This window comes from Acanthochromis polyacanthus, chromosome 7 (assembly GCF_021347895.1).
Source record: "Acanthochromis polyacanthus isolate Apoly-LR-REF ecotype Palm Island chromosome 7, KAUST_Apoly_ChrSc, whole genome shotgun sequence".
NCBI classification, from domain to species: Eukaryota; Metazoa; Chordata; class Actinopteri; family Pomacentridae; genus Acanthochromis; species Acanthochromis polyacanthus.
The window spans coordinates 38155373-38181941 of NC_067119.1; the positions used below are offsets into that span (position 1 = coordinate 38155373).

A 26569-nucleotide genomic window follows, 5' to 3' on the forward strand; every position below is an offset into this window, starting at 1 on the left:
GCAACCTACTACGTTAGTCTACTACATTAGTTCAACTCGGTGGTGACTGAGAAGAAGGAGATTTTGCTGCAACAGGGATAGTAGGGTCACGAGCTTCATCAGCACATTTGCTACACTGTACGCCGCCATTGTTGTTGTCGTTGATGCGTGTGGCGCATGCGTGTCAATGAAGTTATGAAACTGCGCTTGCGTGTCAATGAAGATACGAAACTATGACGCAAGCATATCTGAAAAGTAGCGGAGAGCCAGTAAACACGGAGCTGCGTATACGGCATTTCAAAATCTTTCCACTCTGGAACCTGGTTTCAAAAGTGATCATTTACAGACCCCCAAAACGCCGTCTTTGTGTGGATGATACGCAGATTCGGCAAGAAACTTATGCTTTTAGACCTCGGTTTGTCTTCGTGTGGATGGGGCCTTAGTCTTCAGTCCAAACTTTTTCCCGTGTCGGTCGCTGTAGCTCAAAACCCCCGCTGATTGTAATCAGCTGTGTTAAAGCTGCTTCCACTGGGGCCCAGGACTTCCCCTTCACAATGAAAGCCTGACTTTCAGAATAAAACTGTCACTTCACCTGGGTTACAATTAAGTACAAAGAACTGAATTAGCCAATATACTGGAGACAAAAGTTATTTAATTTGATAAGTATCACATTGTTTGGTAACATTTCAATTATTTGAGAGCAGTCCTAAAGAATTGCCTGTAATCCTAATCATAAAATGGGTTTGGAGGAAGAACATAGATGCTAATCTGGATATATATGAGTTAGGCTTTATAACTACTATTGGTAGTATTGGTGGTATTAATAGTAATGCGACTACTACTAGTAGTAGTGGTAATACACCAACTACTGCTGCTGACACTGTCACTGCTACTACAACTTGTAATACTAGTACAAATGCTGACACTACTTCTACTACTCTAATGGCTATTTATACTACTACTGCTGCTTGTACTTTTAGCATTACTACTACTGCTTGTAAAGCTATACTACAGCTACTATTAATCATCTGGTATTTGGTTGTCAGCTGTTAGCTCGTGTTAGTGTTTTGCTTGTGGCTAACTAGTTATCTCTCATAAACTCTCAACAAGATTTAATAATGAAAAAAGAGCCAAAAACTATTCTTACCTGTGGAAAGTTATTCCAAGTTTCCTTGTCTTGATCATCCGATGTAGTGTGCAACTGTATGCAGCACAATGAGCCGGAATTCTTCTTGTTTTAGTTTTCGTGCCATTGACATCAATGGAAAACACTGAAACTTTGCTGCCACTAGCTTAGTGTCTCCGTAGGCACGCCGCTCAGAGGTGCGTATTGTATCTACCCTTCTATACATATCTATGGGTATAGCAGTATTTGTTGAATAAAGAAAGGATCATAGTCTTCTGTGATCTACCAAAACCAGACCTTGCCTTCACCATGGTCATGCCTCTAGCAATAATAGCATTAGGAGTATAATGCACACTGATAATTCATGACTTATGTATGTACTGCTTTGTTGGGTTGTATTAATGCAACACAGTGAACAGAGAGGCATAGAGCAGGTCAAAGACTTATTACTTTAGATTCATAAAGACCTTTTGCCTCTCATCCAAAATGCACTCCATGTTCAAGCTCAACATCTAATCCATCCATGCAAAGAGACCTTACAAAAAGAGAGCGTAGAATTACTGCTTAAATTTGTTTCATATGAAATAGTGAACAAGTAAAAGAGGGGATTTCTCCACTGAAAGAATTTGAGGTCACCTGTTGACATGTGACAGTTTTTTTGTCACATCATCAAGATGTAAACTAGTCATAAGAAAAAGAGCAACGTGCAATTCATACCTTTCATATTTTTGGACTGTGGGAGGAAGCCGGAGTACCCGGAGAAAACCCACACATGCACAGGGAGAACATGCAAACTCCATGCAGAAAGATCCCAGGCCCCTGGCGGGATTTGAACCGGGGATCTTCTTGCTGCAAGGCGAGAGTGCTAACTACTTTCCGCTTATGTGTGTCCAGGAACCGGTGGAGATGACGAAGATGGCGAAAAGTAGTACAATGCCAGCCCCTGGCTCAGGTTTTGAGAACCAGGGCAGAGCTGCTTCTATGCCTCGACTCACTGCTGAGCTACAGGTAACATCTTGTCTTCACCACATCGTCTTCATTTTGGAACCTGAGAGAATGGGATGCCTAAATAAATTGCAGAAATTGAAGCTTGGTAATCACCAAGCTTTTCACCTAGTTTATATTCGATTCAATTCAATTTTTTTTTTATATTGTGCAAATTCACAACATATGTCATCTCACGGCACTTAGCATAGTAAGGTGAAGACCTTATGAATTATAAACAGAACAGAAATCCAGATCCAGAGACACCCACAGAGAGAAAAAGCATAGAACACAGGACCTCGGGGAAGACAAAGAGTTAGTGATATGTAATGGAGATATATAGCAGTACATAGAGAGAGGAGGGTAGAGGAGAGTAGCCCAGTGCATCATGGGAATCCCCCAGCAGTCTAAATCTATAGCAACATAACTGATGGATGCCTCAAGTGATCCCAAGCAGCCCCAACTATAAGCTTTATCAAAAAGGTAAGTTTTAAGCCTAATCTTAATAGTAGAGAGAGTGTCTGCCTCCAAAACCCAAACTGGGAGCTGATTCCACAACAGAGGACCTGACAACTAAAGACTCTGCCTCCCGCTTCTACTTCTGGAAACTCTAGGAACCACAAGTAAACCTGCAGTCTGAGAGTGAGGTGCTCTGTTAGAATAATATGGTACAATAATGTCTTTAAGATAAGAAGAAGCTTCGTCATTTAGAGATTTATATGTGAGAGGCAGGATTTTAAATTCTGTCCGGGATTTTATAGGGAGTCGAATGAAAAATAGCTAATACAAGAGAATATGATCTCTGGTACTGGTTCCTGTCCGAACTCTGGTCGCAGCATGTTATATCAGCTGGAGATTTTAACAGAGTTATGGGCAGATCCCGCTAATAACAAATTGCAATTCAAGTGAACCAAACTTGGTTTAGGATTTTTTTTCTGGAACAGCCATGAGAAGTCTTCTGAGCCAATGGATTTGAGCTCCAATAAATTTTTTTGATGAGATTTTAAGGAAGCACTAGAAAAGAGCTGACAAAAGCATGTAAGACAATAGTAATATTTAATCCATCCATTAAGCCTGTGGGATATAGCCACTTTATCCTGTAGTAGGTTGCAGGAGACTGTAGCCTATTCCAGGGAGGAGGCACCCAGGACAGATTTCAGTGCACTAAAGTGCTCAGAAACATTTAATATAGGTCATTAAGATGAAGGAATATTACCAACAAACATTGGCTTTTGGTCCTGAATATTTTTGCTTCTATGTATTTAGTCCAGTAGTCTAAGGTCAACATTATGTTCTGAAAAATTACCCAAATATGCATTACTACGCTTTGGTTGACTGTTAACTGAGGCCATAGATAATAGGTCACTGCACTTTATTCATATTACTAGAATATTTTCGAGGTTGAATAGTGTTTTATGGCAGCTGTATGATATTAGACTGCTAAGTTAATTAGATTTTGCAATCCCTGTAGCTTTTACATGAATATCCTTCTTGTTTTCTATGTAGGAAGGAATACTCTGATATGGGGTATTACCACAATATCCCAATACATTCACAAGAAATTACCTATTTCTGATTAAGAGATTTTGCTGCTAATGCTTCTGCACTTTTATTCTTATAAAAGTTTAATTAAGCTATTCATGCTTTTGTGTGTTTGCAAGGGTCTGCAGTGTTAAATGAACGTAAATTTCATAACCCATCCATGTTTTTTAGGGTCTGCTTGCTGACTGTCCTCACTGCAAACACAGACTGCTATTGCGTTGGGAAAACAAATGGTGTTTAAAACAAATGCTTGTTATGAGAAGAGGCTGTACATGGAGTTTCTCGATCATCAACACTTTGATAATTCATTATTTAAAAAGTTCTTATCAAAACAATTGCAGCAGGATTTTAGAGGAGCCTTGATTTTTTTCAGATTTTTGCTACTAAAAAATTGTGGTATTGTTGCAGATGGCAATTCTCACTTCTCTACATGCATACAATATCAGTGTTCAGTTGGACTGTATCATTTATGTCACAAAAAACTGTAGCTGTTGCTGCTCTCACTGAATATTTCTGCTCTCCTTCTCTGTTGTTCTGTTTCCTTTCTGTTGCTCTCCTGCCTCACAGCGGAGCCGTTCACGCCACTCTCCAGAGATCCATCTGGCTGTACGTACATGCAGCCACACATCATACAGCATATCCTTGTTTGTTGTTTGGCATTCCAAGGTATTATCTGGACCAGCTTAAGATACTCTTAAATCCACAGCGATAGTACTGAAGAATCAAATCCAAACATACTGTCATCGTGATGTTTCTTGGTAATGTAAATGATCTGATAGATTCACATGGCTTTCTATCACTATGCATGAGCGGGACTTGTATAGGACACCACATCTTAAAGATCTTCTGTGTGTCATCCCAAAATCGCAAATTCATAAATGTAACAGGGCAGAGATTCAAGCACAGACGACAAAGCACAGCGGACAGAGAGTTCAAAAATAAAGGTTTTAATTTATTATGTTTCATTTAAGTACACAATCACAAACACAGATACGTGCTGAGAGGGGGAAATGATGTAACCAGGGCACGAATACAGACTGAGCTCCCAGGAGGTAGGGTACAAGGGCTGAAGGTCAGGGTTCAATGAAATGGAAGTCACTACAGAAGCCTAGGCAGAACAAAATATGAAAATGCAAATATCAGACAACAAGCCAGACTTAATCATATGAAAGCTTAGCAACTAACCAGGATTTGGTACCATGAAGCTCGGAAAGTGTACTCACCAGGACAGAACAACAATAGTGCAAACGGCACGAACACAAAACTTGAGAACACTAACACAGCGGACTGAGTGGAGCAGTGTGAGTTACACAAGTGCTTGATAATGAAACAAAGATAATGCACAACACTAGGAGCCTATGAGAGAGCAGGGACTTAACTGATGGCCCAATGGGGAGAGAGGACGAATGGATACAGAGGAGGTGCGTGGCATGCAGGACTAAATGAGTCACCAGGTGCAGGGCCAGGTGGAAAATCCGGGAAAGGATTGAAGCCAACTGAGTTGGAACCAGGAAGGCAGGAGCTGAAATTCATGGCAGGAGGCAAGTGGAGCAGGTAGGGAGCGTCTTGGGCAGTGATCATCAACTGGCGGCCCGCGGGCCGAATTCAGCCCGTCAAACCATCCAATCCGGCCCGCGACTGGATTCCAAAATTGTGAGGATCAAAGAGAAAATATCATGTGATCCACACTATTAAAGCAACTGAAAACAACAACTGAGATTCTTAACTATCAGTAATCCCCACCATTTATGACTCTATTTAGGCTACATTCCGAAATGAGGACAGACTCGCTCCACTGATTAGCATTTATTGTTTCACACAGTTCTTTTATTTTTTTAATATAACTTTTCCTCATGCCCTTACTTAACATTTGGTTTTTATTCAAACAAGCTTCAAACTAGTAGACTTCTCAGGACAAAAAAAGGAGGAAAAACCAACTGGCATAACTTAAAATAGCATGGTAATTAAACACTAACCTGGTACCAGAACAAAACAGGTCACAAACTAGAAAAGCACTCGGAGAGCGCATACCTCCGCCATGCCGTTTGTCTGTCCGTCTGTGTGTGTGTGTGTGTGTGTGTGTGTGTGTGTGTGTGTGTGTGTGTGTGTCTGTGTGTCTGTGTGTCTGTGTGTCTGTTTGTCTGTTAACAGCATAACTCAAAAAGTCATGGACGGATTTTCACCAAATTTTTACAGGATGTCCGGAAGAGCAAGAGTAAGAATCTCCTTCCAATTGAGAGATGGCTGCCAGGCCATCTCTCAATTGTCCTTCGACCTTCAAAAAATTCCTGGATCCAGACGGTGATTCGGATCACCTCCAAAATCTAATCGATTCTTACTCTTGCTCTTCCGGACATCCTGTAAAAATTTGGTGAAAATCCGTCCATGACTTTTTGAGTTATGCTGTTAACAGACAAACAGACACACACACACACACACGGACACACACACAGACGGACAGACAAACAGACTCCGGTGATTACATAACCTCCTGGCGGAGGTAATAATGTTCGCACATCAAACAAAACTTTAAGTGGCCTATAGCGATTTCACATCACAAGGCTGAAATGGGCTTCTTTCCCCTCTGACACCAACTTTTTCACATCAGGCTTGGTCACTGTCAGACTTATGCACAAACAGTCCTCCAAAGACTGGTTTGACAGTCGGTTCCTCTCGTGTGTTTTTATCGAGTTCATCTTGGAGAACGCAGACTCGCAGGTGTAGGTTGAACTGAACATAGTGAGCACATACATAGCCAGCGTCTTCAGTGTGCCATAGTCCTCGGGACAAGACACCCAAAATGCACTCAGGCTGTCAGCACCATGGAGAGCAGCCTTCATGTTGCCTGTGGCCTGGATTTCAGCCAGCTCGCTCTGAATGGCATCATTTTCACCGCGTTTGTGGAGAATTGTCCGCTTGGGCTGATGGTGAATGGGTCACGTACAAATCCAATGACATCCCTGGAAATGAAAAAGTCATCGAATCTAGCAGAGAAGTTGTCTTTTAATTGTGTGATGAATGTCTTCATCTTGTCTGTTACGTTGCTTTCTCCCACCGTCTTCAGTGTGTTGAAGTGCAGCAGCCTCTCTGACAACAAATCTGCATGGAACACATCAAGTTTGTTCCCAAAGGCATCAAGTTTTTCCACCAAATCCACCACTGATTTTTCTTTTCCTTGCAGCTGGAGATTAAGTGTATTCAAATGGGAGAAAATGTCTGTTAAAAACACAACATTGCACATGTATTCTCTGTCTTGCATGATGTGGAGATGGTCAGCTGCCGCTTTTGATTTACTTTGTTTCAAAAAAATCCACTACCTGGGCTAGAAGTTCAACGAAGCGCTCCAGTGCTTTGCCCTTACTGAGCCAGCGCACGTCATTGTGGAGTAAGAGGTCATCATGAGAAGCCTGGGATTCCAGCACAAATTTGCGGAACAGGCAGTGCTGCGTGCTTGAATTTCCTCTGATGTGGTTAATAATTTTCATTGTTTTCTCCATCACCTCTTTGAGCTCCCCGCTTAGCTTTGCACACAGCACGCTTTGATGCATAGTACAGTGAAGTGCGTTAGTTTGAGGTGCGACAGTCTTTATTCTGCTCACCAGACCCTTGTTTTTGCCAATCATGGCAGGTGCACCATCTGTCACTATCAGGTTGATTTTATCCAGGGACAATCCATGGTTTTGAAAAAAATTCTCCAGTTTTCCAAAGATGATGTCAGCAGTGGTGTTGTCCTCCAGCGGAAGCAATGCCAGCAGCTCCTCTCGGACATCTTTGCCATCAAAGTATCTGACAAAAACGCACAACTGTGAAATATCCGTGTTGTCAGTGGACTCATCAATAGCCAGCGAAATGTATTTGGCTTCCTTGATCCCGTCAATGACAGCTTGCTGGACATGCTCTGCCTAGATGTGTACACGACGTGCAGCAGTTGAAACAGAGAGAGGTATTTGCTTGACAGATGCAATAACTCTGTCCATGGATTTGTCGGGGGCAAGTTCCTCCAGAACGGTGACCATGCACTCCTTTAAAACCTCACTTTCCGTGAAAGGCCGGTTATGTTTGCAAAGCACCCAGGCAGCCTGCAGAGATGCACATGTTACTCTCTCTTGATCAGTTAAAGTTCGAGTAATAATGCCACTTGCACGGGAGTAGGCAGATTTCAATGTGGCGATTTTTCTCTGACAGGCCTCTGACTGCTCATGATATGAATCCTTGAAATTTGTATGTTTAGTGTTGTGGTGACGGCGCAGATTATATTCTTTTGCAACAGCAACAGTTTTGTTGCAAAGGAGGCATACAGGTGACGCATTTTGGAAGGTTGGCATGATAAATGCGTACTTTTCAGTCCAGTCATTATTAAAGGATCTGTTTTCCACATCAACTTTTTGTTTCATGGCCTTAGAGAGTGTTATTTTACCTGTGTTAAGAGGCCTTTTCCTGTCACTTCCACGGTGTTTCTTTTTCAAGTGCTCTGTAAATAAAGTTGACTTGAGATGAGGCAAAATATCTCTATCACTCCTAGTGGTTGACTGTGGTATAGGTGATAGGAGCCTGACTCATAAAGGATAAAAATGCCTTCAGTTTTGTAATGAAATGGAAAAAAATCTAAACAATAAACATCAAATTATAATGTTATGCCAAAATTCGATTTTTATTTATTTTTTGTTTGAGGGTCCGGCCCCCAAAGTGACTGTCCGGTAAAATTCTGGCCCTCTGACAAATATACTTGGTGACCCCTGGTCTAGGGAACTGAAGCGGAAGGAGAACGAAGTTAGATATGGAATACAACAAGCAAATGAAAGCAAAACTTGGCCTGGGTTGACTAACTGGGTTGCTTAACGATCTGGCATCATATAGTGGTCTGAACTTGGCTTTTATTGAGTGAGGAGATGGGTTGCAGGTGGACCATTCCCCACTGCAAGTGTCCTAATTCAGGTAATTATTCAATCCGCTGCACCTTTGCACATTCCACACTCACAGTGATGCACGTTGCTCATACCAACATGAAGGAAAGGGAAGGAGGGAAGAGGAGGGGGAAAAGCAGAGCTGTAGGTGGAGGGCATTCAATTCAATTCAATTTTATTTATATAGCGCCCATTACAGTCAAATTGTCTTAAGATGGTTTACAGAACCCATATGCCTGACCCCCAGAGCAAGCCCAAAGGTGACAGTGGCAAGAAAAACACCCTTTTAACAGGGAGAAAACCTTAAGCAGAACCCGACTCTTTATGTGGGGGGACCCATCTGCCTGCTGGCCAGGCAGGTTGAGAGGGACAGAGGAGGTACAGAGGTAGAGGAAGAGGGGTAGAGAGGAGGAGGGGAACATCCAGCCATCCATCCATTCTCTATACACCGCTTTATCCTCACTAGGGTCGCGGGGGCTGCTGGAGCCTATTCCAGCTGACTCGGGCGAAGGCAAGGGACACCCTGGACAGGTCACCAGACTGTCACAGGGCTACATACACAGATGAATAATCACTCTCACATTCACACCTACGGACAATTTAGAGTAACCAATTAACCTCAGCATATTTTTGGACTGTGGGAGGAAGCCGGAGTACCCGGAGAAAACCCACGCCTGCACAGGGAGAACATGCAAACTCCATGCAGAAAGATCCCAGACCCATCCCGGGATTTGAACCGGGGATCTTCTTGCTGCAAGGCGAAAGTGCTAACCACTATGCCACTGTGCAGCCCTATAGGAGGGGAACAGGGAACATAAAATGCACAATTTGATACATGTATGATAAGACAGATGATACATACAAAGTAGAAGCTAACATTGAAACTGGTTCATGGTTTACTGTTATGATGTACAGCTCTGGCATTAAATCTACTGCATATATAGCTGGTAGGAAACTCAAAAATATGTAGAAGAGCATATCTAGTATAGTGAGGGTGATGCAGAGTAGACTGGTGGAAATGAGTAGCTGGAAGCAGTGGGCTGGAGGAAGGTCAGCAGCAGCATCCCATAGTGGACATGATGGAGACTAGGCATGACAATAAAACCTCACTACATATGTCCCGACCAGCATATCTCATTACAGCGTCTTCAATTCTGTATAGTTTTTTGTGTATGGTGAGGCAGGATTTTTTGAATACGAAGGTCATGAGTCAAATTTGTCAACAATTTTTTTTTTTACCAAGTATGTGATTCTGGATAAATGTTTTTATACCATTTAGTTTAGAACATCACTGATTTTTAAATTACATCTTGCTATATGAACACAAGTCTAGATCCTATACCAGCTGACTTTAGGCGAAGGCAAGGTACACTCTGGACAGGTCGCCAGTCTGACGTAGGGCCATACAGAGACAAACAACCAAACCACTCAAAGTCACACCTACAGACTGAGTGGTTTGTTTTTGACTGTGGGAGGAAGACGGAGTACCTGATGAGAACCCATGCATGCGCAGGAAGAATGTGCACACACAACTACATACAGAAAGGCCAAAATTAGAATCTAGAACCTTCTGGCTGTGAGGGGACAGTGCTATCCATTGCTTCACCACGCTGCCCCATGCTAAAATACAGTCCCTGACAAAAGTCTTGTCGCTTCTCTTAAGTTGTAGGAACAACAAATAATAACTGGACTTTTAGTTGATAGTTGGAATCAAAAATGGCTCATATGAATGACAAAGCCCTCTAGATTCTATTTATTATGCCAAAATAAAGTTTTGCATCATTCATTGAGTTTTATCCTTTAATTAGGACAGAAAGGTCAGATTTTGCTTGGACAAAAGTCTTGTCACAAACAAAAATAATGCAGAAATTATACATATACTTTATTCTGAATACACAAATATGCTATAAAAACATCACAACATTAAGTCATGGTGTCTTGTAAAAAAGAATTAATATTGTGTATGACTTCCAGAGCTCCATACGTCTCATCAATGACTCAAATAACTTATTGATAAAGTCATCTTAAATGGCAAAGAAAACAGTCTTGCAGGGCTCCCAGAGTGCATCAAGATTCTACGGTTTCATCTTCCAAGCCTTGTCCTTCATTTTACCCCAGACATGCTGAATAATGTTCATGTCTGGTGACTGAGCTGGCCAATCCTGGAGCTCCTGGACCTTCTTTGCTTTCAGGAACTTTGATGTGGAGGCTGAAGTATGAGGAGGAACGCCATTTTGCTGCAGAATTTGCCCTCTCTTATAGTTTGGGATGTAATGGGCAGCAAGAACTTCTTAATACTTCAGGCTGTTGATGTTTCCATCCACTCTGCATTGCTCTCGTACATCCCATACCGGATGTAACCCCAAACCATGTTTTTTCTTTCACCAAACTTGACTGTTTTCTTGGTGAATCTTGGGTCAGTGCGGCTTCTGCAGGATTTGCGTTGATTGGGATGCAGTTCAATGGATGATTCATCAGAAAAATCAACCTTCTGCCACTTTTCATTGTCCATCCTTCCTGCAAGCTGTGGACCTTGACAAATGCAACACGATTTTTTGTTGTCTTCTGTTTAATGCTGGCTTCTATGCACTAATTTGAACATGGAGAACACCGTGTGAGAGAATTTGACAAACTGTTCTTGTAGATACAGGGATTTCTGGCAACCAGTTCACGTGTAACTCTGTTGCAGTTGAAAAAGGGCTGGCCCTGGACTGTCGAAGCAACAAATGCTCTTCTCTAACAGGTGTCTGCCTGACCTGGGCTTGTCATAAACGTCACCAGTTTCTTCAGATCTTTTTCTTATCCTCTTTACTTGACATCTGGATACATTAAAGCTGTCTGCCACCTCAGCAGCAGACTTGGTCTTCAGGGTCTTGATAATCAGCACTTTGGTCTGTGGTTGGATCTTTGGCATGCTGTCAGGGTCAGGTTGGGCTTCATATGAAGGTCTTGTGTCTTGGGTTTCTTTTTATACACACCTGGGGATGTGTCAGTTACAGTATTTGTCACAGGTGAACTTCTAATCCGTGATTGGTTGAAACATTTAAAGACATGACGAGACTTTTGTCCTTGCAAAAAACAGATGTCATGGGCTTTACCAAGACGTGAACATCAGGACACTTTATGACGGGTTCAATTTGCACCCAGTTATTAATGTGAAAGCCCTTGACATTAAAATGAACCATTTTTGTGAGAACTGATTGATTAGAAATAAAGTTATATGCCATTTAAGGTTAGTATATCCTTATGCGACAAGACTTTTGTCAGGGACTGTATGTTCAAGTCATTCAAGTCAGTCTGTTTCTGCTGTGATGTATTTTCTTCTGCCATAGTCAGCAGAAGACACAGCTTTGATCATACTTCTACACAAATGTTTTGAAGTTGGTGTCGTTATCCTATGAAGCTAGAGTTGTATGACAACTGCTTGTGTCATATGTGATTCTCAGTGAGCCTTTCTGTCTGTCCTTCCTCAGTCTGTCCCGGATGCAAGCCCGATTAAGCGCTCAGCCTCCACTGTGACCCCACAGCGGCCCCCGGAGGTCAACCTGAGGGACTACAACCTGGAGAAACCAAGCAAGGACCGACCCCACCACCATCACCACCACCACCACCACCACTGCCACCATCGCAGAGACCGAGATAAAGACAAAGACAGAGAGAAGAGGCAGAGATCTTTGGATACACCTACTGTGGGTCATCCCTCCGGATCTGGTGGTCAGTCAGCATTTAAACACAACGTTTAAGGAGTACGGTATATAAACACACCCTGAATGTTCAAGTCCCTTTTGTTGGACTTTGGACTGTTTCATTATCTCCAGTGCAAAGCAACCATCATTCCTAAGGAGCCATTGTAAATAAACAAAGAGATACAAAATCCAGGACTCATCAGAAATACACCTTTTCATGCTGGAGTATTTTCTTCCTTCACAGGAGCACCAGGAGAGCCAGCATCTGACCCAGCTGCCTCCAGAGAGCGAACCCATGACCGTGGACGTTCCCATGAGAGGAAACACCACCATTCCTCTACAGACAAGCAACGCTACTACTCCTGCGACCGCTACTCTAGCCGGGAACACTGCCTCACCAAATCTGCAACCGCCAGCTGTGCTGCCCCCCCCAGTGAGGGCCAGGAAACTGTCAACAAGCAGGTGGGATGTAGCATCTGGCTAGACAAGGCTTTAGACTAGATAAAGGGGGGTTTTAATGGGTCTGAAGTGTTAACTTTCTTTATTTTTATATTGCCTAATGTCTTTCTTACCAAGATAGAAAATTCAAGATACCTTGTTAGTTGAGGTCGAGGCCACGAGTTTCATGGCAAATTACAAATAATGAACTTGTCTGAAGTAATGAACCACACCTCAGTTTATCATAACTTAAATATGTAAAATTTCAGTTTATCAAGGAAATCTATCAGCCCCGAGATAAATTAATATTTACCTCCAGCAGATAACATAAATCTGACAAGGAAACACTCTACACTGGTTCAGCTATGACATATATAGTTTATTTCAGACTTTTACAATGGAATCCAAACCTCTCTGCTTAGAAAATAAGTTAACTTGCCTAAAGTGGAACATTATTTATGCTTAATTTATTAATTGGTTTTCAAAACATTTCAATCCAACATTTGGATTTAAAAAAACATAAACAGCAAAACTGTTTTCCCTAAATAAATGTCCTAAGTAAGCAACACTGCAAGAAATGTGTGATCCGTATTCTGTGCCATAAAGCTCCCCCGTTGTCCAAAACCCTGTTTAAAACTGGTTGACATTTCTAGCATTATCATGAAAACATTGCGTTTTGTATTGATTAAGTCCCATATACACCTTCCACCTGCCACAGATACTCACAAGAGTACCAAAAACACATCCTTAACTTCCGATAAACGCTGCTGTCACCAGCTGATGTAGGAAATTAATTGAATTTAATAAAATAAAATAAAAGCACTGTGCTGTGAAATTCTATTTCCCCTCTACAGATGTCTTCTGTTTTTACACCTTTGTCACGCCTAAATGTTTCAGATCATGAAACTAATTTTATTTTAAGACAATGATAAGTCAAGAAAACACAAAATGTAGTTTTTATATTATTTTATTGATGGAAAAATGTTGTCCAGCCCATCTTGCCCTATGTGAAAAAGCAATTGCCTCCTTAGCATGTTCTACCAAATGACCAAATTTATTTGGCAATTTATTTCAATTTCAACAGCCACAGCAACATATGATTACTGCCAGGCTTGTTGAATCTAAGCATCACTTAAATAGAACCTGTCTGGCATTGTGAAGTAGCTACCTGTCTGGCATTGTGAAGTAGCTAAAGGGTCTCAAAACAGTCTGGAAAGGGTTACATTGCCATTGCTCAGGCTGTGGGACTCCACAGAACCACAGTAAGAGAAATGATCCACAAATACAAGAACATGGAACAGTGGTTAGCCTTCCCAGGAGTGAAGTGTGTCAGTATCTCATCCAGGAGATCACAAAACCCAGACAAACATCAATAGAACGACAGGCCTCACTGAGGATCAATGATTGCACAATAAGGAAGATACTGGGTGGAAATGACATCCATGGGAGAGTTGCAAGGCACAAAGCCCTAATGATCCATCCTTTCTCTATACACCACTTTATCCTCACTAGGGTCGCAGGGGGGGTGCTGGAGCCTATACCAGCTGACTCGGGAGAAGGCAGGGGACACCCAGGACAGGTCACCAGTCTGTCACAGGGCTACATATACAGACAAACAATCACACTCACATTCACACCTACGGGCAATTTAGAGGAACCAATTAACCTCAGCATATTTTTGGACTGTGGGAGGAAGCCGGAGTACCCGGAGAAAACCCACGCATGCTCAGGGAGAACATGCAAACTCCATGCAGAAAGATCCCAGGCCCAGGCCGGGATTTGAACCGGGGATCTTCTTGCTGCAAGGCGAAAGTGCTAACCACCATTGGTGGCTGGTGAATTTTTCTCTTGGGGGGGCGCACTTAATTTACCAAACCAAATAGCAGAGTCGGCAACACCGGAATACAAGAATTGATGTAAATTATGTTCACAGCCATTTGATGTGCTACGAGGGTACACCTAAGCACTACTGCTGAGTCAAATAGACAATTAAATGCATGTAAATGTTACCAGCTTAAGTGCGCCCCCCCAAGAGAAAAATTCACCAGCCACCACTGGTGGTTAGCACTTTTGCCTTGCAGCAAGAAGATCCCTGGTTCAAATCCCGGCCTGGGATCTGTCTGCATATAGTTTGCATGTTCTCCCTGTGCATGCGTGGGTTTTCTCCGGGTACTCCGGCTTCCTCCCACAGTCCAAAAATATGCTGAGGTTAATTGATTATCCTAGATTGTCCGTAGGTGTGAATGTGAGTGTGATTGTTTGTCTGTATACGTAGTCCTGTGACAGACTGGTGACCTGTCCAGGGTGTCCCCTGCCTTCACCCGAGTCAGCTGGGATAGGCTCCAGCACCCCCCGCGACCCTAGTGAGGATAAAGCGGTGTATAGAGAATGGATGGATGGATGGATGGAAAAATATCAATTCTTAGGCTAATTGGGTCTTCGTATATGCAAAGACAGACCCATTGACCTCATATGAGGGAGCTGGTTTTGACATAGTTCAAGAGCACATAGAAAACTAAAATCTAATTTCAACTAAAATTAAGTCCTACTATTCCCAAATAGTAAGGAGACATAAAAAATGCACATCAAACAAAAACACAGGTCTCAGGAGGTTAAGGCCTCGGGCCATTATAAGCTCTTTGTGTATAAATGGACAACTCTATGACTAATATGTTGTAAATTATACTATACTGGATGGGGATGAGCTGTTTGATGAGACACATTTAAAGATGAGCTCATTGTCAGACTGTTCTGTATCTGCACTAAGCACATTAAGATGACGGACAGACTGGCAAACTCTGCTCAAGCGTTGCTGTGATTCTCTGCATGCTCTTACTGCTACTGTCTCTTTTGTCTGGCATAGGTGCAGCCTCTCATGGCCTTTCGCTTCTTTTCCCACTTTGTCTTTTCATCATTTTCCACTCATTTTGTCTTTCTGTCATTACCTTTGCATCGGTACTTGTTTTTCATTCTTATTTGTGTTTCCTGTGCCTCTTATTCTTGTTGTCCTTCGTTTGTGTCATCACCTACCACATTTTGGTGTCTTTCCTTTCTTCTCTTCCCTTGGGCGGCCATGTCCCTCTTTCCTTTCCTTTCCTGACATTTTTTTCTCATCGTTCTATGGTTTCAAATTGCTTGTCCAATTTTCATCTAGGGCAGTGGTTGGGCTAAAGGCAGCCCAGTGGCACTGAGCTCCAGTTCTAGCACGCCAAGCCGTGGACGTCGGCAGCTCCCCCAGACCCCCCTCACCCCGCGACCCGGGGTGGCCTACAAGACTGCCAATTCTTCCCCTGTGCACTTTGTGTCCAGCCAGGCCTCTCTGAGTCCTGGCAATCTGAGCCGCGGCCTGTCGGAGCACAACGCCCTCCGTCACAGCGGCTCCCACCACTTCCCCTGCCCCGTCACTCGTATCAACTCCGAGCCCTTCCTGGGCCGGGGCCACAGCGAGGCCCTGGGCAGCCCCTACAGCAGCCTACAGGACCAGCTGGACGTCTTCCACGATGTGGCGTCACTGTCTCCCAGCTTCCGTGCCGGACGCTCATCTCAGACCGCACTGCCTCGCATGATGGGAGCCCTCCTTCCTGCTCCGCAACAGAACCTTGGTGTGCCCAACGGGTACCACTTCAGCTTTGGGGACAGCACCAGCCCAGGCTCTGGCAGCAGGGCACCCAGGTATTACCAGGAGACAGAGGTGGATGAATGGTGCTAGCATGGCTTTAAAACAACCTTTTTAATGCATTTTTGAGGAACTGTGATGAGTTTTATCATCTTCTTTGAAGGCTTTCGTTTACATAGTCACTGTGCGTGTGTGTAATGCTGTAATGTAATCCTAACTTGAAGAGCTACAGTTAATGAGAACATCTGAACTGGAAGAGTGCTTTAAGTTTATATTGTTTGAATGTGAACAAAAGGGTGACCTCTTTTTCAAAGAGTATGTAGCATTATTAAACAGAAGAGAAGTTTTTTTTTTTGCCAGGATCAGATGTCTTGGAGTGGCTGTACTTGATTTACTTTGACTTCAGTGTTTTGTTGACACCACCATATTGACCCTCAAGCAGCATGACATTAAAACACAGATTAGACATTGACATGATGTTATCTTCTGACTTTGAAGGACGGAGGACATCCACAGAAATCTTCTGCTAAGATGGATAGCACATAAACTGACTGTGTGTCAATCAGAACCTTTCAAATAAACTTAAGTGCTGTATGTAGTTAGCTTTTTCACATCAGGATGGGCTGTTTCTAATTCCAGAGCAGTAATACATATTCACATTATGACTTTTACACTGTGCAGGCTACCTTGTGCCAAACGAGAGGTGGGTGATAAGAAATAGCATTTTCCCAAAACGTAAAGCCGCATTACTGCATTAATTGCAAGAACAAAATTTCTGCCTGTTGGAGGCAACACAACACCGACTGGACAAACAGTTCCCAAACCCTACATCCAGCAAACATAGAGCAACATTAGCATTAATTTGGAGGGTTGTTTCTCACTTAGCTCCATTTTGGTCCCTGGCTTTTTATGCAGCTATTAAATACTTCACTATATTCACCAGCTCATCTCTTGCTGTGCCTGCTGCTAATGCACAGTGAGTTTATCAGAACAGCTGCTGGGTTGGCAGGTTGATGACAGCCACAAGACCTAATCAAAACAGTTACAGTATGGGTCTTCAAAATGAAACATTCAGCTGAAAGAAGCAAAAATGTTCTTTCAGCAAAGGGCAGCTGTAGATTCGGGGTAATTCAGCTTGCCTTACATGTTCTAACTCAAAACTTCAATGCTAGATTCTAAATATTTGCAGGTTTTACAGTCTGTTTTGAAATAATTTGGCTTGCTACAATGTCAACGCTGCTTACTGTGTTCAGATGACTGCAGACTCCCACATGGTATTTTAGACTAGACAGGACATTCCTGCTTCACTCTGCTTACCACTTACACAAAATGGAAGACGGGGATGCAAAAGCATGACTAAGATCACATTTTACCCAAGATAAGTTGAGTTAATTTATCTGCAACAGTCATTTCACCTCATGTGTTTGTGAAGCCAATAGTACAGCTCACTACAGGAACAATTTATTATAAACAAACTTACTTGTAGCTGAAGTTCTGAAGTGTGTTTGAGAGTCAGTATGGCAGTTTCAATAGAAAATTGTGCACTGTAAGTCACAGAAGCTGTACAAAAATCAGATCAGAAGTTGAATGAAATTATAGGTTAAGTTGCTGGCGAACCTCAGACATTATGGCACTGCACAAACAGCTGTGTATTTCTTTACTTAAGGACTCTACCATTCCATGATGATGCCTAATCCTTTATGACATTCCCTCAGTGTCAGTAGAACAGATAATGTGCTGTCACACAGACTGCGAGGACTGTTTTGTCTGTTAAATATTTCTAGTAAACTTTAAGAGAGGAGCAATGCATGATAGTGAGAAAAACCTGACTGATTGATTTGTTTTCTATAAATTTCCTTGTAAATGTTCTCTTTTCATTGTGTGCATTTTTTGTATGACATGGAAAAAAAACATAGTTGTGTTTTATGTGAACTGCTTACAGTTTGCCATTGTTTCAGGTCTAATGTTTCTTACAGACTTCTTTGCGATGTTTTAAGACAAAGTGCCTATCCTTTTAGATATACTGTAGAAAAGATGCAGTGTCAACTGTTTTCTAATGCATCCACACTTGAGTAGATATTTTATTTATTCTGTATGCAGCTCTGCAGGAAAACATGTACAGAAAGCCTTATCTGCAAGGAGATAACACTTAAAAGACCAGAATGGAAAAAGTTACAGTTGATTATTTTTGTTGTTTTTGATAAACTATGAAATTGTGTGTATGACCGAGCAAAGATCAACTTTGTGGAAACACTATGCGAGCATTTTACTCTAAAAACTGCATAGATATATCAGCCCATTTACATTACTGCCAGTAACACAAAGTGCATGTTTAGATGGTAACCTGGTCAGCTACCAGCTACAACCACCTCGTAGAGTTCTCTTTTTTCTGTGTTTGGGTTGGGATGTCACCGTGTGAACTGAGCAGAGGGCAGTGGGTGGGGTTATGAATGTGAACTTTCCATATTTGGCCTCAGAGAGGGTGATCCAGTCTGACTTTCTAGATATTTTAGTACAGCCAGGCTCTGTATCTGTGTGTGGGTGGACATGTTACTGATAAGCACTAGTTGTATATTGTGCGTTTGTGGGTCTTTTTTTTCTTTTGGTTTGGTTTGTGTTGTATATTTTATACAGTTTTCATCTCATAAATAACTGGCAAAAAACTGATGTTGTAATTTCATGCCAAATACTTCCAGTAGCTTCGAATTCACAGCATGGCCTCATGAAATATTACAGTCATCTAATCCATCCATGTTAAACATCAGAATACAAAAGGTATTTTTTATCCAGAGGTGCCAGTTTGCACTGATGTTTATAGTCCACACAGCAAGTAAAAGGACTTTAAAAGAGGAAGAACAACTTCTCATCCACATTAGCAACATGCAAACTACAATACAATAACATGATTAGCTGTGCTCCAGTTCACAATATGTTTTTGTAATGCATTCACATTAGAAAAAAAAACATTGCTAAATGTGCAAAGCTAGGAAACGTGTTTGTATAATGAATCTGCACATAATCAACATTATCAATGAACTTTAGTTAATATTTTATATGAGAGTACCACACAATCTGACCATGTAGCAACAAACGATCAACTTTGTACAATTGAAAAACAAATGCCTTGAAGGTTGAAAAACACCTAGAAAATAGATGCTACACAGTAAGCTTTTTTTTAAAGTATAATCTAATTGACAATAACATATAATTTGAGGTATCAATCAAGTGTTCTGTTTAATTAACATCTGTTGACTGATACATCATTTTTTTATATGTACAGTGGGTACGGAAAGTATTCAGACCCCTTGAAATTTTTCACTCTGTGTCATTGCAGCCATTTGCCAAAATCAAAAAAGTTCATTTTATTTCTCATTAATGTACACTCAGCACCCCATCTTGACAGAAAAAAACAGAAATGTAGAAATTTTTGCAAATTTATTAAAAAAGAAAAACTGAAATATCACATGGTCAGAAGTATTCAGACCCTGTGCTCAGTATTGAGTAGAAGCACCCTTTTCAGCTAGTACAGCCATGAGTCTTCTTGGGAATGATGCAACAAGTTTTCCACACCTGGATTTGGGGATCCTCTGCCATTCTTCCTTACAGATCCTCTCCAATTCTGTCAGGTTGGATGGTGAACGTTGGTGGACAGACATTTTGAGGTCTCTCCAGAGATGCTCATTGGGTTTAGGTCAGGGCTCTGGCTGGGCCAGTCAAGAACGGTCACAGAGTTGTTCTGAAGCCACTCCTTTGTTATTTTAGCTGTGTGCTTAGGGTCATTGTCCTGTTGAAAGGTGAACCTTCGGCCCAGTCTGAGGTCCTGAGCACTCTGGAAGAGCTTTTCCTCCAGGATATCTCTGTACTTGGCCGCATTCATCCTTCCTTCAATTGCAACCAGTCGTCCTGTCCCTGCAGCTGAAAAACACCCCCACAACATGATGCTCCCACCACCATGTTTCACTGTAGGGATTGTATTGGGCAGGTGATGAGCAGTGCCTGCTTTTCTCCACACATACCGCTTAGAATTAACACCAAAAACTTCAATCTTGGTCTCATCAGACCAGAGAATCTTATTTCTCGTAGTCTGGGAGTCCTTCATGTGTTTTTTCAAACTCGATGCGGGCTTTCATGTCTTGCACTGAGGAGAGGCTTCCGTCGGGCCACTCTGCCATAAAGCCCCGACTGGTGGAGGGCTGCAGTGATAGTTGACTTTGTGGAACTTTCTCCTATCTCCCGACTGCGTCTCTGGAGCTCAGCCACAGTGATCTTTGGGTTCTTCTTTACTTCTCTCACCAAGGCTCTTCTCCCACCATTGCTCAGTTTGGCTGGATGGCCAGGTCTAGGAAGAGTTGTGGTCGTCCCAAACTTCTTCCATTTGAGGATTATGGAGGCCACTGCGCTCTGAGGAACCTTGAGTGCTGCAGAAATTCTTTTGTAACCTTGGCCAGATCTGTGCCTTGCCACAATTCTGTCTCTGAGCTCCTTGGGCAGTTCCTTCCACCTCATGATTCTCATTTGCTCTGACATGCACTGTGAGCTGTAAGGTCTTATATAGACAGGTGTGTGCCTTTCCTAATCAAGTCCAATCAGTTTAATTAAACACAGCTGGACTCCAATAAAGAAGCAGAACCATCTCGAGGAGGATCAGAAGAAATGGACAGCATGTGAGTTAAATATGAATGTTGCTGCAAAGGGTCTGAATACTTCTGACCATGTGATATTTCGGTTTTTCTTTTTTAATAAATTTGGAAAAAATTCTACATTTCTGTTTTTTCTGTGAAGATGGGGTGCTGAGTGTACATTAATGAGAAATAAAATGAACTTTTTTGATTTTGGCAAATGGCTGCAATGACACAGAGTGAAAAATTTCAAAGGGTCTGAATACTTTCCGTACCCACTGTATAGAATGGTAAAGTACACTCACTGGCCACCTTATTGGGGACCTTGCTAGCAAAAGTTTGGACTCCCCTTTTGCCTTCAGAACTGCCTTATTTTATGTGGCATACTTTCAACAAGGTGTTGTAAACATTCCTCAGAGATGTTGGTCCATATTTACATGATAGAATCACACAGTTGCTGCAGATTTGTCGACTGCACATCCATGAGGCCAATCTGCTGTTCCACCACATCCCAAAGGGTCTAGTGGACTCAGATCTGGTGACTGTGGAGGCCATTGGAATACAGGGAACTCATTTTTATGCTGAACAAACCAGTTTGAGATGATTTGAGCTTTGTGACATGGAGCATTATCCTTCTGAAAGTATCCATCAGAAGATTGGTACAGTGGTCATAAAAGGATGGTTGGCAACAATACTGAAGTAGGCTGTGGAGTTCAAACGATGCTCAGTTGGTACTAAGGGGACCAAAGTGTGCCAAGAAACCATCCCCCATATCATTACACCAGCAGCAGCCTGAACCATTGGTACAAGGCAGGAAGGATCCATGTTTTCATGTTGTTACGCCAAATCCTGATCATCTGAATTCTCAGCTGAAATGGAGTCTCATCAGGGCAGGCAATGTTTTTCCAATCTTCTATTGTCCAATTTTGGTGAGTCTGTGTAAACTGCAGCCTCGGTTTCCTGTTCTGAGCTGGCAGAAGTGTCACCTGCTGTGGTTTTCTGCTGCTGTAGCCCATCTTCTTCAAGGTTCTACGTGTTGTGCGTTCAGAGAAGGTCTTCTGCATTCTTTGGCTGTAACCAGTGGTTATTTGAGTTTCTGTTGTCTTTCTATCATCTCCAACCAGTCTGCCCATTCTGCTCTCACATCAACAAGACATTTTTGTCCACACAATTCCCACTCACAGGATATTTTCTCTTTTTTGAACCATTCTCTGTAAACCCTAGAGATGGTTGTGCATGAAAATCCCAGGAGATCAGCAGTTTCTGAAATGCTCAGACCAGTCTGTCTGGCACCAACAACCATGCCACGTTCGAAGTCTCTTAAATCCCTTTTCTTCCCCATTCTGATGCTCGGTTTGAACTTCAGCAAATTGTCTTCTGATTGTTAGAACAGGTATATTTAGTAACATGGCCAGTGAGTGCACATTTACTTCTTCAATTTTACTTACTAAGTCATTGTACTGTAGGTTGCTGATTGTTTAGCTGTATCATTGTCAATGTTTGACTTTTAAAATTTTGATAACAGTATTGGTCCTTTCAAACATGCACTTAACCTGACCACGTCTAAATGTGTTGGCTTCATCTCTGAAGAAGCACCCTGTGTACTTTAATGTAAGAGTCACAATGGCAATCTTACTAGGTAGGACCAAGTAACATTTCTGTATCACTTTCAACACAGCACAAGTCTGACATACATGCTATCATTACCAGAGAGGCACATCGAAGCACCTTCCTCTGAGTTTTGTGAAATGATTTGGGGGAACTTTAGTCCACATTTCTAGTCATTTATTTATTTTTTTTTACCTACGGCGACCTACAGCATTAAACAGCCACAACATCCATATGAGAATCTCCAAAGAGAGGGATCTGCACAAATTTACACGCATGGAACAATAGCAGTAACTTCATTATTACATGTCTATCATCCCTGACATGGACAAATAATCCATCAGCATCTATCATTTAAATGATACTGCAAACTTTTTTCCCCTCAGAGAGACGAGCTGTAACACAGAGTCCCAGTTCATAAGACATCGTAGTAACATCACACAATGAAAAAATATTCACTGTTTGGGAAATCATAAAGAAATATGGCTGTTATTTCAACTGTTTGATAAGCTTGATATTAGTTTAGATTTTGTCTTGACTTGTGTTTATTAGTGCATTATTATCTATTAACCTCCACAGGATAAAAGTACATGGCCAAGGGATGGATGGGTATATATATATATATATATATATATATATATATATATATAGATAGATATATATACGTAGATAGATAGATAGATAGATAGATAGATAGATAGAAAATGAGGGGGAAAGGTAATACTAGTTAACTAGTGCTGCCAAAGGCTAAAACATCTTTCTTGACAGAGCAGCCTGTGATTTGAACATCGGATTTTTTTTCAAGTAAATAACTTTGTAATCATATAGTCATATAGTCAAGTATTTTTTTATTTTCAGTTTAAAGCAGGATTTGTAAAGATGTGCTCTACATGGAACATTTTCCAATGTAAAGTCAATGTAGCAGTGGTGACACTGCTATAAACATATCTCTGCTGTTTCAATAATGACATTTTTGTTCTTTATTGTCCAACATGCACTATATGTCAATGTACTTAGTGATTAATAAGCTGTCAAAAACTGGAACACAGCTAATATATCTACATATATTATGAATGAAAGCAAAACAATGTTTTGTTGTAGATAAAAGCCTGAAGTGAAGGTAGGAAACCCTTTGAGAGCTGACGTACTGTAGAAGTAGGAGATGAGGCAGACCGAATCTCATCCTGTGGGCTTAGCTGTACGTAGCATAAAATATGAAGCTATAAGCCAAATTTAAAATCACAAACCCATTCCTGGAATGTCCAGAATACCACACACTAATGTCTAAAAATGACCAGAAGTGGATCTGACGCTACTGGATATCATACCTGCTTCACTGCCTCAATGATTTCTAATATGAAAGAGAAGTTACTCCATCTGTCAGATTTCTAGAAGTATATCTTGACAACATGTATCAGATGCAGGGCTTTGGATGACTGTCTGCTGAAGCCCTTAACTGTACTCTGCTCTGAACTGGATATGTAGGCTGTTTTACATACAAATAATATTTGTTATATGCAACTTGCTTGAATGATTGTCTCTTCTGAAATGTTAATCTATTACTATGTTTTTACATCTGCAACATGGAGGAAAGATCGTTACCTGTGGAACAGCTGATTGGCTTGAAAGTCTTTATGAAGGTTTCTTTGGGAGACTCCTCAGCAATTCAAAAAGGAAAGACAGGGGCCTTGTTTTAAACACAGCGGCAGACACTAGGGTCCAGGCACAAGCTGAATGCAAGCAAGTAGGGCTATGCAACAAGACAAATCCATTTCTCCATCCATTCTGTAGCTTTACATGCTGGTCTCTTCAGAATCAGGCTTCAGCATGATTGTAACCAAATGTTTTGTAGAAAATGCTATAAAAAAAAAGGTGAAAACAAAAAGGACTTAAAAATGTGTAATGTCATAAAGTGTAAACAAGAAACAGAATATTTAGGATTACAGCAGCTTTATACGTATATTTGCATGCATCACATTATCTACAATGTCAAATGGAAATCCCCTGTCTCAAAGGGGGACGGAATGTGTCCTGTACGGTCACATTTAAAAGTCTTCATAAGTCAGTCTTGAATACTTCAAAGTGCTTCTATTTGTCTGGGACAGTTGCATATTCTTCTGCAAATGCATTCATTATTTTAACCATTTCATCACAATATGGCAAAAAAATATATATATAGATTTAAAAATTCCTCAAACTACCTTCCTTATTGGCCCCTGTATTGCATCAAGGGAATAATAACTACCAAATTCTGGACCAATCAGCAACACACATGAAAAACAATTCAACGTCTTTAATTTTGCATACCGTTGTCTGCGGTGTGGATTCGGATTTTACTTAAGAAAATACAAATATTTGCATGTTCAAACAATGCATGTGCATGTAGAAAATGTATTACTTTTAGATACCATGCGTTCCTCCACTGTTGATTTTGAATATTTAATATAGTCTGTGGGGTTTGCTGAAAACACAAATTTCTATTAAAAACAGTATTGAACCTTGTTGATTGTTCCTCCCCATGCAGCAGAGCTGGAACATTCCTTTATTTAGGTCTTGGGATTCAGTGAAATCTTTGTTTGCCAGATTTTATGTTTGTTGGCCAGACTTTGAATTCTACAGTTGTTTCTACATTTAACATTTTGTATGAAGCAAAATTCCTTGGAATAAAAAAGAATGAAATGAAGCTGTCTCTGATTACATTTATCTGGTCGATAGGTAAAGGATAGGACTTGTATTCAACTGTCTCTTTTATATGACTGAGGGTGTGTTTGAAGCTACAAATAAAAAGTCATAGGCAGACGTTGAGTTAAGAGAACTATTTCAAAACTTTGTTCTATTCTCATGTTATCTCTTATCTCATTAGCGACAGTGGTAAAGCAGCACTAACTTTTGTGTTTTGTCTCATGTTATGACCACTTTGTGACTGCAGAAAAAGCTGTAAGCTCGACAGATAGACAAGATTATTCATTCACATCTTTATAATTCATCAGAAAAAGAGTTTTAATTGAAGTCATCTGATGGACTTTGAATTGTACATGCTTTCCACTGATGGTGCACAAACACAGTTGGAGGTTCCACTTTCTCCAGTAATCCTGTGCGATGTCCATCCACTCACTTTGTTTGACAAACCTCAGCAATGATCACAGTGACATGGTGCTGTAAAAAAGATAGGAGGAGCTGAAATGGTCTGCTGGGTCTTTGATGACTGTTAGGGATATATTCAGAATTCAAGGCAACACTCAAGCAGCACGGATACCACAACATGCTGCAGTGTCACATCAACCCAGCTGGTGTGGCCTGAGCGTGATCATCATTATTTTTTGAGCAGGACCATGAGGTAGAACACCTCCGTGGTGCAGAAGCATTTAACAGCCCACTAGGTCATCTGCTGCATCCAGTGACCTAGCCTCCACAATCACCAGCTTCAACGTGTCATGGAACTCAGAGGAAAGGTGTGACAAGTCAGTGTGATTGGGTATATCTCTTTTGACATACCATTGTTTTATTTATTTCCATTTATTGAAAACAGTCACAGAATTTAGAATCAACAGTTAACCTCAACATGTTTTTTCCCTGTGAGAGGGAGCTGGAGAACCCAGAGAAAACCCACACATGCACAAAGACAAATACAAACTCTATGCAGAAAGATCCTGGGAAGTAAGGGAGGTGAACCGGGGATCTTCTAGCTGTAAGGTGAAAGTGCTAACCACCAATCCACTGTGCAGCCTATAACTACATCCTTTTGCAAAATAAACTGGGACCTAGCAGTGAATATTTCTGCTATAGATTTTTATAAGTTTAACAGTTGTAAAGTCACACCTCCCAGGTTTCTTATTTTAACCGTATTCACCCCAGTCCTTCTACAAGAGTGGAGCCACAAGAAGAAGGACCCATCACAGTAAGTACTGTACCGCAGTGGATATATCTAAATAAAATATCTAACAAATGTTGAATTAATCCGAGGATGCAGGCTGGACTGGGCCTTGGCTAAAGAAACCAGAAAATGATATTACATCTAGACATCTGCTACAAAATGCCTCGTGGAAGACACGTAGTTTTTAATGAAT

General features: G+C 41.4%; 1 protein-coding gene across 12 annotated transcripts in view; it reads left to right on the forward strand.

Annotated features, from left to right (window-relative positions):
• Positions 1-25185, forward strand: part of LOC110964507 (voltage-dependent N-type calcium channel subunit alpha-1B-like) — a 252634-nt gene extending 227449 nt beyond the window's left edge. For 11 of the 12 annotated variants that reach the window (XM_051950632.1, XM_051950642.1, XM_051950638.1 and 8 more), the window contains 5 exons: positions 2000-2113; positions 4199-4237; positions 12009-12249; positions 12466-12683; positions 15814-25185. In XM_051950632.1, the coding sequence (XP_051806592.1) occupies positions 2000-2113; positions 4199-4237; positions 12009-12249; positions 12466-12683; positions 15814-16368 (1167 nt within the window). In that variant the 3' untranslated portion in view covers positions 16369-25185. The remainder of the gene's footprint in view (positions 1-1999; positions 2114-4198; positions 4238-12008; positions 12250-12465; positions 12684-15813) is intronic. The other variant, XM_051950639.1, reaches the window with a different exon arrangement.
• The last annotated feature ends 1384 nt before the right edge of the window (positions 25186-26569 follow it).